This window comes from Lachancea thermotolerans, assembly GCF_000142805.1.
Source record: "Lachancea thermotolerans CBS 6340 chromosome G complete sequence".
NCBI lineage: Eukaryota > Fungi > Ascomycota > Saccharomycetes > Saccharomycetales > Saccharomycetaceae > Lachancea > Lachancea thermotolerans.
In genome coordinates, this window is record NC_013083.1 from 1,112,152 (window position 1) to 1,122,919 (window position 10,768).

At 44.7% G+C, this 10,768-nt stretch overlaps 5 protein-coding genes across 5 annotated transcripts; 3 read left to right on the plus strand and 2 right to left on the minus strand.

Annotated features, from left to right (window-relative positions):
• Window positions 1-26: 26 nt before the first annotated feature.
• On the plus strand, window positions 27-1,940 carry CDC45 (DNA replication initiation factor CDC45; the record flags this gene model as incomplete). The annotated part of the gene is made up of 1 exon (XM_002555549.1): window positions 27-1,940. One exon carries the CDS (start codon window positions 27-29, stop codon window positions 1,938-1,940), a length of 1,914 nt encoding a protein of 637 aa, XP_002555595.1.
• A 226-nt stretch (window positions 1,941-2,166) lies between these two features.
• Window positions 2,167-2,877, plus strand: APC9 (anaphase promoting complex subunit 9; the record flags this gene model as incomplete). The annotated part of the gene is made up of 1 exon (XM_002555550.1): window positions 2,167-2,877. One exon carries the CDS (start codon window positions 2,167-2,169, stop codon window positions 2,875-2,877), a length of 711 nt encoding a protein of 236 aa, XP_002555596.1.
• Window positions 2,878-3,079: 202 nt separating this feature from the next.
• Window positions 3,080-5,089, plus strand: SAC6 (fimbrin; the record flags this gene model as incomplete). Its single annotated transcript, XM_002555551.1, has 2 exons — window positions 3,080-3,100; window positions 3,179-5,089. The coding sequence occupies 2 exons, from the start codon at window positions 3,080-3,082 to the stop codon at window positions 5,087-5,089; spliced, it is 1,932 nt and encodes a 643-aa protein (XP_002555597.1).
• A 96-nt stretch (window positions 5,090-5,185) lies between these two features.
• On the minus strand, window positions 5,186-6,291 carry ERG27 (3-keto-steroid reductase; the record flags this gene model as incomplete). Its single annotated transcript, XM_002555552.1, has 2 exons — window positions 5,186-6,185; window positions 6,248-6,291. The coding sequence occupies 2 exons, from the start codon at window positions 6,289-6,291 to the stop codon at window positions 5,186-5,188; spliced, it is 1,044 nt and encodes a 347-aa protein (XP_002555598.1).
• A 521-nt stretch (window positions 6,292-6,812) lies between these two features.
• Window positions 6,813-10,118, minus strand: MTC5 (Mtc5p; the record flags this gene model as incomplete). The annotated part of the gene is made up of 1 exon (XM_002555553.1): window positions 6,813-10,118. One exon carries the CDS (start codon window positions 10,116-10,118, stop codon window positions 6,813-6,815), a length of 3,306 nt encoding a protein of 1,101 aa, XP_002555599.1.
• Window positions 10,119-10,768: the final 650 nt, after the last annotated feature.

Genomic DNA, 10,768 nt, shown 5'->3' on the forward strand with positions numbered 1-10,768 from the left:
ACAGATGAACTAAGAGGGCTGCTGATATGTATTTAAAAATAACACAATTCCAAGAAGCTTATGAGCGCATTCTAAAGTTCTCATCATCTCATTCCTCGTGTCAATTGGTGATTTTTGTTTCGTGTCTCAATATAGACGCGTTATGTGCTAGCAAAATGCTATCGAAGCTCTTCAAAAAGCAGCTTATTCAGCTGCAATTGGTACCTGTTTTCGGGTACAGTGAGCTTCGAAGCCACTTTCAGAAGCTGGATGAGAATGTCAGCAGTGTTATATTCGTTGGATGCGGCGGCATGATTGATATCGAAGCCTTCCTAGAGATCAATGAACAAGACTATTGGGAGGAAACTAGCAGTGGGCAAAAACTCAAGAGAAACATATATGTTTTAGATACACACAGGCCTTGGAACTTGCATAATCTCTTTGGGTCGCAGATTGTGACATGCTTCGATGACGGAACGGTAGAGGAGACATTACAGTCACAAAAGGAGGCATACATCAAGCTCGTCGAGCTGGAGGAGCAAGGTGCCAACGATGAAGAGGAAGTGAGCTCTGATGAAGACGCGGAAGAAGATCAAGATGGAGACACTGAAGAAGATGACGAGCAAGATAGTGATGGCAATGGAGGTGAAACGGCTAAAAGACGAAACACCCAACACAACGCCAGAAGCCAAAGGAAACTTAGAAAGAAACTAGCAAACCAATATGAAGAAATATTAGAAGAATACTACGCTCAGGGAACTTCGGTATCAAACTCGATTTCAGTCCAAGTTTACTCACTGCTATCCTCTCAGGGCGAGACTAGTATCCCGTATCTGTGGCTGACGGTTTTGGGCGCAACATCGCTGGATACTAGCTACCCGCAAATTTACAATAGGCTGCAACCAATTCTACAAGATGAAGTCAGGCGCCTATCCCCCAACGAAAGTTACAAAACACCCGACACAATATCACTAGAAATCCAGCCCGATTATTATCTGTTTCTGTTAAGGCACTCGTCGCTATACGACAGCTTTTTCTATTCTAATTACGTGAACGCAAAACTGTCGCTATGGAATGAAAATGGGAAGAAGAGGCTTCATAAGATATTTGCGCGAATGGGAATACCCTTATCCACCGCTCAAGAGAACTGGTTATACATGGACAATAGAATCAAAAAGGAATTAGGGTCCATCTTTGACAAAAACCTGGAAAGGTATGGGCTCCAGGATATAGTGAGAGACGGGTTTGTGAGGACGTTTGGTTATCGTGGGGCCGTTAGCGCTAGCGAGTTTGTTGAGGCCATCACTGCGCTGTTAGAAGTAGGGCAGGTGACAAATCCCGATGAGATCACAAATAGGGGTAATGCTAACGCCGACAACGACAGCGATCAAAATATGAGGGATGTGCTCACCCGTCGTGAAAGAAAGTGGGTCAGTAATTTTTGGCTCAGCTGGGACGCTCTAGATGACAATATTGATCTTATGCGCCGCGGTATAAAGCATGCACAGCATTTACAACGCTGTGTGTTCAACACTGGTGTTGCAATCTTGGAAAAAAAGATGATCAAGAACCTTCGATTATATAGGCTTTGCGCTCTTCAGGACGGGCCTGATCTTGATTTGTACAGAAATCCACTCACGCTACTACGGCTTGGGAATTGGATCATTGAATGCTGCGCGGAAGCTGAAGATCGCCAGCTCTTGCCACTGGTACTCGCAAGCTTGGACGTTACGACGGAAACGTATCTTGTCGCAGGAATGGCTCCTCGCTACCCGCGTGGTATGGACAAGCTAGAAGCATACAAACCAATATTAAACAACTTCCACGCTGCATTCCAATATATCGCAGCGGAAACTGGTGCTAAAGTGCGGATTGACAACTTCGAAAGCTCAATCATTGAAATCAAGAAGGAGGACCTCTCGCCATTCCTTGAAAAGTTGACACTTAGCGGCTTATTGTGACACAGCAATGGGTCTATCAACGACATTTTGGCATTCAGTTACGCGCACCACGCGGAAGTCGCGTCGAATTCTACATAGCATAATATAAAGACTGAAACCTATTGGAAGTAGTAACTTCATTTTTGGACTTTGACATTTGCGGGTTCTAACATAATCATTGTTCTAAGCACTGTTGACATTCTTTATTAAAAGCCAAGGATAAAAACAAGAGAAAGTCGTGCATAACATGCCTAAAAAGCGCCTTGTGTCCCCAGAACAACCAACATTCGAGTTGCCGTCGCTTCCGCCGTGGAGGACGCCGAAGATCAAGATCTTACATCACACGCCCTCGCGAGGAAGATCGCTGCTAGACGAGAATGACATCTTTGAGACCCCGCAGGAAGGTGATCAGATAAAAAAAGTGGAGAAGAATCCAGATGTGTACGAATATGCTCCTTTCTGCGACAAGAAGCTACTAGCCAACAGCAAGGTGACTCAACTGCTGAACTCCGAGACGGCCACTCATTGCCTCGTGTTTCACAAAGACGAACATAGGTCACCTAACAAAAAATACAGGCCTGACCTTAACATGGACTGCTGTAATAGCTCAGATGAAGAGGATTTGCCACTAGATGGTAGCCTTCTAGAGCCGGTCACAGGGCCCTCATGCACATCAGAAAGGCCTAATATTAGACGTTTCGAAAACAATGCTTCAACTGAAAGGAATGCACTTCGAGACTTCTGGGGTGGCTCAGAGGTCCCTGAAATACTAGATCGAAGCCAGCTTCGAGACCTGTATACCATACTGCAGCAGGAAAGCGACCTTGTACATCGCAGCGAGCGCCAAGTGCAATCTCAGAACCAAATTCCTCGCCAAATTGAAGGAGACATCTATCATTGGCTTCGAAAATACTGCAATAACACTTGGGAAGGGGGCTCGTGGATGTTCAACGGCTAACCGCGGTACTGTGAAGCCCCCACTAATCAAAACCATTATAGTCACGCACTAATCACGTGCAGATGATTTGCCGTTAAAATAGCATCTTTGAAAAGGGGTAGTAGAACTATAAAAACCAACTCTTGAAGTGATAAAGTTGAATTCAGCCCCCCATCGAGCAGTGATAAAAGGACAGCCGCGAGATAGGCTAGAAATTTAGAAGATGAATATCATTAAGTTACAGGTATGCATAATTCATCGAAGGTTTTCGGGGTAGCGCTTTGCCCCCAAAATGCGAACTTTGCACTAACTATTCATTTAGAGGAAATTTCCAATCCTGACGCAGGAGGACATATTCAGTACCATTGAGAAGTTCAGAGATATCGATCTTGAAGACAAAGGATGGATTGAGAAGGGACAGTTGTTAGCGGCTGTGTCAAAGTCTGGAGATACCTCTTATGACGAAGCACGTGAAACACTGAAGCAGGTTAATGTGGACGCATCAGGCCGAGTTGAGCTCGACGATTACGTAGAGCTAGTTGCCAAGCTTAAGGATGCTAAGGCTGGCCCGCCTCCTCCGACTTCTTTCAATACGGGTAGCGGACCCTCCAACGCCCCTACGCCTGCCTCCCACGCAGGGCTTAAACACTCAGGCAGCGGAGCACAGGCCAGAATCATTGTAGGTGGGTCTACCACAGGCACCACTCACACAATTAACGAAGAGGAGAGAACTGAGTTCACAAAACACATTAACAGCGTTCTTGCAGGCGATCCTGATGTCGGAGACAAGCTGCCCTTCCCCACAGATACGTTCCAGCTGTTCGATGAGTGTCGAGACGGCTTAGTTCTGTCTAAGCTGATCAATGACTCTGTCCCTGACACAATTGATACCAGAGTTTTGAACTGGCCTAAAAATGGGAAGAGGCTGAACAACTTCACAGCTAGCGAGAATGCCAACATTGTGATCAATTCCGCCAAGGCTATTGGTTGCGTTGTTGTAAATGTCCATTCGGAAGACATCATCGAGGGAAAAGAGCACTTAATCATGGGTATGATTTGGCAGATCATCCGCAGGGGACTGTTGAGTAAAATCGACATCAAACACCACCCCGAGCTTTACCGCTTGCTCGAGGACGACGAGACACTGGAGCAGTTCTTAAGACTTCCTCCAGAGCAGATTTTGCTGCGTTGGTTCAACTATCATTTGAAGCAAGCAGGCTGGTCCAGAAGGGTCGCGAATTTTTCAAAGGATGTGGCTGACGGTGAAAATTACACTATTTTACTGAACCAGCTAGCCCCTGAGCTATGCACTCGTGCTCCGTTACAGACAACAGATCTACTGACAAGAGCCGAGCAGGTATTGCAAAACGCCGAAAAGCTTGATTGTAGAAAGTATTTGACTCCAAGTGCTCTAGTAGCAGGGAACCCAAAACTGAACTTAGCTTTTGTCGCTCACCTCTTCAACACACACCCTGGCTTGCAACCAATCGAAGAGTCTGAAAACATTGAGATCGAGGAATTCGATGCGGAAGGAGAGAGAGAAGCTCGTGTCTTCACATTGTGGCTGAACTCGCTGGACGTCGACCCTCCTGTGGTTTCGTTGTTTGAAGACCTCAAAGACGGTTTAGTATTACTGCAAGCGTACGAGAAAGTCATGCCCGGTGCAGTGAACTGGAAGGTGGTAAACAAGCGCCCCAGCTCCGGCGCCGAGGTCTCAAGATTCAAAGCTCTAGAAAACAACAACTACGCTGTCGAGCTTGGCAAGACAAGAGGATTTTCTTTGGTTGGAATCGAAGGGTCTGACATCGTGGACGGAAACAAATTGCTTACTTTGGGATTGGTATGGCAGCTGATGAGAAGAAACATCGTAAACACCATGAAAACTCTTTCGGGCAACGGTAAAGAACTATCTGACGGCGAAATTTTGAAATGGGCTCAAGAACAGGTCACAAAGGGTGGTAAGACATCCCATGTGAGATCCTTCAAGGACCCAGCCCTCTCCAACGCCCACTTCTTACTGGATGTATTGAATGGTATCGCACCTGGTTATGTCGATTATGCTCTGGTCACACCAGGCGTTACCGACGAAGACAAATACGCAAACGCGAGACTTGCTATTTCAATTGCCAGAAAGCTCGGCGCTTTAATTTGGCTGGTGCCCGAAGATATTAATGAGGTGCGCTCTAGACTGATCCTGACATTTGTGGCCTCTCTTATGGCCTTGAAGCAGTAAAGTTCATACGTCAAATGATCACTTGTAACAATTTATATGTGTAAAAAATCAGCTATCAACATTCTCTCTAGACAGTTAAGAGGCCCGTGGAAAACTTCAAACCTTTTGTCTCGAGTTCGTAATTTGATCCTTCAACTTGTCGTCCCAAACATCCTTCAACTTTTTGAGGTAAACATACACATCGTGCACGCCTGTGGCCTCAATCTCCTGGGTGCGGATATACTCCATCCCATCCTTATAAGTGGCTGACCCGTATTTAACATTCTGTTGTTCAAACGTTGGGTTAGCAAGCGTCGCAACATATACGGGAGCATTTGCAGCTCTGTAACCGTCGATATTGTGCCAAGGGGATCCTAGAAATCTGGCGAAGTAAAATAGCAGAAGCATGCCATAGTAGCTCAGCACATTCAAATACTTGAAGAAAGAATGGCTAATGAAAATGCCTGGTTGAACAACATATTGGTGGATTCCTTGGCCTTTAAGCTCTTTATAAGTAGCTAGATGTAAAAGGTCAACCAATCTTTTGGATCCCTCGTAGGACGCGGGACTTTTAACAAGCTCAATGTCTTCCAGAGAAAGATACTTGGGATCTGACATGATACTAGATATCCACACCACCACAGCTTTGCCTGCCTGTAGTTGGGGCAGTATTTTCTGAATAAGGTAATAAGGCCCGAAGACATTAGCCTGGAACACCAGTCCCATTCCGTCTTGCGACTTTACCCCGACCCTCTGAATCTTATAAGTAGGATTGGTGACAGCCTCAATAGGGTTGGTGAATACTTCCTTTACTGCACCCAGCCAGTCAATACCACTGTAAACACCTTGCGCAGCATTTACAAAAAAGTAGTTGATTTCCTTGTAATGTTTATTGAGTTCGTAGTAGGCGTTGAGAGTACTCACCATATCTGTAAAGTCTACCAATAGATAATCGTAATCCACCAGCCCTGGTCTTGAGCTTTTTCCCACAAAATCTTTTATGTTGTCAATTACCTCACGAGCCCTTGGAAGAGTCCTTGAGGTAACGACGATGGTCAAGCGGACATCCTGGTCAAGTTCCTGAATCAGACGGTATGCAGTGTTCAATCCAAGGTTACTGTATTTCTGTCAGTTGATTGTTTCGCCCTAGTCTCTCATGCCGAACATAAAGACTCATACCTATTAGTTCCTGTGATCACAGCAACTTTTCTGTCAACGTCCATGGCTTGGAGTTCTTGGGTTTTAATATCGCCGCTATGAATGTGTCGATGGGCAGTGTACTCGGTCTCTTAACGATCTGTCGTAAAAAAAACCCGAGCTGGTATTTTTTATAATATGGACCCATTTCGGCACGCCAGGGTTCGATTCTCACAAGGGAAAATATTCTCGAACGCGTTTATCGCCAACTTGTATGAAAGAGAGAATAGCTCATTGAAGGAAAGATTGCTAAAAGCTACTTAACTTATATTGGTGTGGCATTCGAATAATGTAGCTACATCTCATTGCATACAAGAACCGTCGGTCCTTGCGTCAGGTTTCCATTAGAGCAGCTGCACCTAGCTCTCAAGCTTAATAAGGATGCCTGAAATCAAGGTTTTCGATCTGTACAAATCAAGTTATCAAGAGACTCTCCCAGCTAATCGCGATCGCGACTCTGTAATCCATTTTTTTGCGATGCCGAACTGATTCATGAGTAGAATATGATTTGTGCTTGAAATGAATCTAAATTGACCAGAACGTATTCTTAAACCACATCAAAGAATTCTACGCACGCACAGCCGCATCCTGAAGCACATTCATTGCTAACTTCCCACCACACTTTAGCACATTCGGCATGTAAAATGTGTTGACAGTTACCACAAACTGACCCTCTTCCATCAACTCTTAACTCACAATAATTACAATTTCTGGAAAAATACGTACCAACCCCCTTTTGTTCAAGGAGCTTGTAGCATATTCCCATGTAATCTAACTGAAAGCCGGGTTGCGGCGCATGGTTAAGCAGAGGCCACATACTGGAAGTGAAGTTGTCATCATCGAAATTGAACTTTAACAGCTCTGTTCTGTTTATAAGAAGCCCCCAGTAAAAAAGGAGCTCAGCGTACTGGTGTCTATAAGACCGGTACTTTGCTTCATCTTCAGCATCGAGAAGAGGTGGAGAATCAGAAGTTAAAAGGTCGAGAACTTCGTCGTTTACAATCTCAATTTTGATGTCTGGTAACATATTATGGGAAGAAAGGTTATCCTGGCTAGAAACGGGAACAGGAGTCCAGGGTTTGAGCGTTTTCCCGCCATGCGCGCCATTGAAGTAGTCTTCAGATCGTATGGATGAAGTTACAGATTCGTGACGGGACCGCTGAGAATGATCGATGCAATTGCTTTCAAATGTTATAATGGTTTCCTCTCTTTTTTTGGGTCCAGTAGGGGCAGTTACTGTTTTCCCCAAGGGTTGGTCCATAAGAATACAGCTCAATATTGCTAGCATTTGAACATTCCTCAATTTCTCAAAGTGTATCATAGTTTGCTTAACGAACCATTTCCCTCCTAGACTATGCTGATCCCATCCGAAGTTGTAAGGGTTTTTTTCCTCCCGAGCCATAAGAACATTTGCTATCATTCTCCAGCAATGCGCTATTTCTTCAAATCCATGTGTGACCGCTACCTGAGCGTTGTATTTGCATACGGATTCGAGAGAGTCTCCATACAACTTATAATCCATGGCCAACTGCTTCTTGTCCGGTATCAGATGGCTGAAGTCCCGAACAGTAACTATGTTCTTCGACTTCTGCACTGAAGCACTGCTCTTGTTATCATCAGAAGCCATTGACGCAAGTGATTTTTTGAAGTTTGAAATGAGAGGCATTTTAGTTCTCCACGTAATGTCATTGCCCACAATATCGTTCCAATCATCACCAAAACTGTCTGAACTGGCATCGGAATCTGACGCATTTAAAGAGTTGACTCCCTCGCTATTGTGATGAGAAGAGGCAGAGAGTGTGTCAACATACCGCTTTGGCCGATCGTAATTAGCATCTTGTTCCTCAAAGAGGAGTTCTGGCTTGTGTGCATCCTTGAGCCCACCAAAGCTACGTTGACCGAGTTTAAAAAAACTTTGTTTTTTGTCGACTTTGTTCTCTACCATAAAAAAGCAGACAAGTTGGCCAGCAGCTGTCCATACTGCCCCACATCCCTTAGGAATTGGCGTAGTATCGAGTCTTAAGTCATGAGTCGATCGCGTGACAAACCCATCGGCACTGCTCTTGTTATCGATATCATCGAAGTCATCCTCCGAGGTGTTTGAAATGTCAGACAATGCGCGAGATCTTGCGTCGGAGCTTGCCAAGGAGGAGAACTCATCTAGTTCAACATGGTCAACAAGATCAAGATTGAGCAGTTGCTCTTCTTCCTGAAGGCCATCCAGATTAATTTTTTCGCCCAACAGAAAGCGCAAGCAAGGTTCCAAACAATATTTACCCAAATCGGTGTACCTTCGAGCTATTTCGCCTAGCTGATCCACAATTTCTTGATGCTTTTTTTCACTGAGTTCTCTATTTTCCTCGATCTTGAAGCGTGGAACATGCTTTTTTTGTGGGTATCCACTTGGGAACTTGACTTCAAGTCTTAGGAATATGTAGTCATCAGGGTTTTCTTCAGACCACGGCCCATTCAAAGTTAGAACCAAAATTCCTGTGGAGACAGAAATCTTTTCGAATACGATTTTAGGAAACTTGTGGCCTATCATGCTAACTTCCTCACCCAAATTCTGAAGTTTATCCTCTTCAAAAAGATCATGGGGTGAATTTGCGTGATGCAACCTCACACCGGAAACCCACGCCAAGTGATTGATGTTATTGCTTCCGTTTGAGGCCTCAGTTCCTGTCTTTGTCACAAAATTTTCTTTCCATCTTGCTGTAGGAGCCGTTGAAAGTTTTGCCGCCTCGGGTTCCTTCCTGAAAGAACAATACTCGTGGTCAGGAAGAGGTTTTTCAAGGGCTCGCAATCTCTCATATCCAACTTTCTCGTATGTAGATTCATTAACAGGCCACAGTCTCAAGTCGCAATCTTTCGACCACGTAACGAGCTGAAACTCGCGGTCGTCAATAAGCGTGTCATGACTGTGTCTCTGCCTCCAAAGAAAATCAGAGACGCGATCTGCGTGGCCTTTGAAAACATAGATTGGCTGAAACTTCGATATGGGCCCTGAATCATTCGATGTAGTGCTGCTTGATAAATAAACGGAATTATTTCCACCTGTCATAGGCATCACACAGAAGCCTCTACCAAACGGCAGATATCGTCCCTTCGAAACCGGGAAATCTGTGACAACCGTTCGCAAAGGTTCTTTATCGTTCACTGAGTAATCCCAAAACTTGACTGTACCATCGTTCGAGCTGGACATAATCTCAGTTTCATTAAAGCGGCTAAAGTCGATGCTGTTGACGCTATTTGCATGGCCCTTGAGAATGTGTAGCGGCATGCAACCTTTTCTTAAGTCCCAGATAAAAATATCATTGGAATGGGCCGAAGCCATAACATTAGGGTTCTTGAAGTTCCATTTTACCTGTGCGGCCCCTGCGGACCAAACGCTTGCGCTGTAAAACGCCCTTCGTGAGGAGCGCATGTCCCATGCATGAACATATGCGTCTATTGAACAAGTTGCCAGAATCTCGGGATTAGTCGGGTGGAAATTGATGTCCGTTATTGCTCTTGAATGCCCGTGCAATACATGCTCTACAGCGTTTGATGAACTTCGTGAAAGGTTCCACACTAGCGCTTTTTGATTAGAGGTGGAGACAACCCAAGATGGCTTGGATGGATGGGGTGACCACTGAACGTCTGCCACTTCCCAAGGGGTAATATGATGAAGCCAGCGTGGCGCAGAAAACGGGTCGTCCAAGTCAACCACGTAGAGGCCCTGTCTACTGGCTAAGACGACGTCCCTTCCGGAGGGACTGATAGATACAGCATTGAAGCCGCCGTCAACCCTCAACGATAAGGACTTCCCGAAAGTAATTGACTTGAAAGGGTCATCTTCGTTATCAGCAGACATCCAGTCAGTACTGGGCTCGCTTTCGCTGTATCTAGCTATCAGCTATTTTTTTTTATAAACATCAAAACTATGTGAAAATAAGGTATATATTCTTTGAAAGTTGATGGAAAAACAACTGTTAACGTTTAACCTGACTAGATTCCATTCGCGCCTACAATGTTTTATATAGGCTCCAGTCACAACAGGACTTGGTTTGCAACATAACTTGGCTCCTCTTGGTGTCTATTTTTGTGGTTTCACGGTAAATAGAATTATGAGCTTGCATATTGTACAGAAATTTCCATGAGTTTATCAAAGTACCCTCCCACAATAAGCTTGGACTTAAGCAGTTACTTGCAACTATGTTCACACCGTGGTTCCTACGCCCCAATTATTTAGAAGGCATATTATACCTTTATGTCAAACTGATGTAATGGTGCATCTGTGTTCACAAAAACAGCTACGAAGTTCAGTGGCGGCACAAAGAAAGAATAGGTCAGAAATAGTACGTCCTGGACAGTGCCTAGCTAGGCCTTAGTAATTATTAAAGGTTTTGCCAAATGAGTGGAATTGCGACCATGTGAAAGTAGGAAACACTAGTAACCTGAGGCAATAGGATGGAATAAGGTCTCACCTTACTTAGGCTCGCCGAATAAGTTGCATCGTGAAAC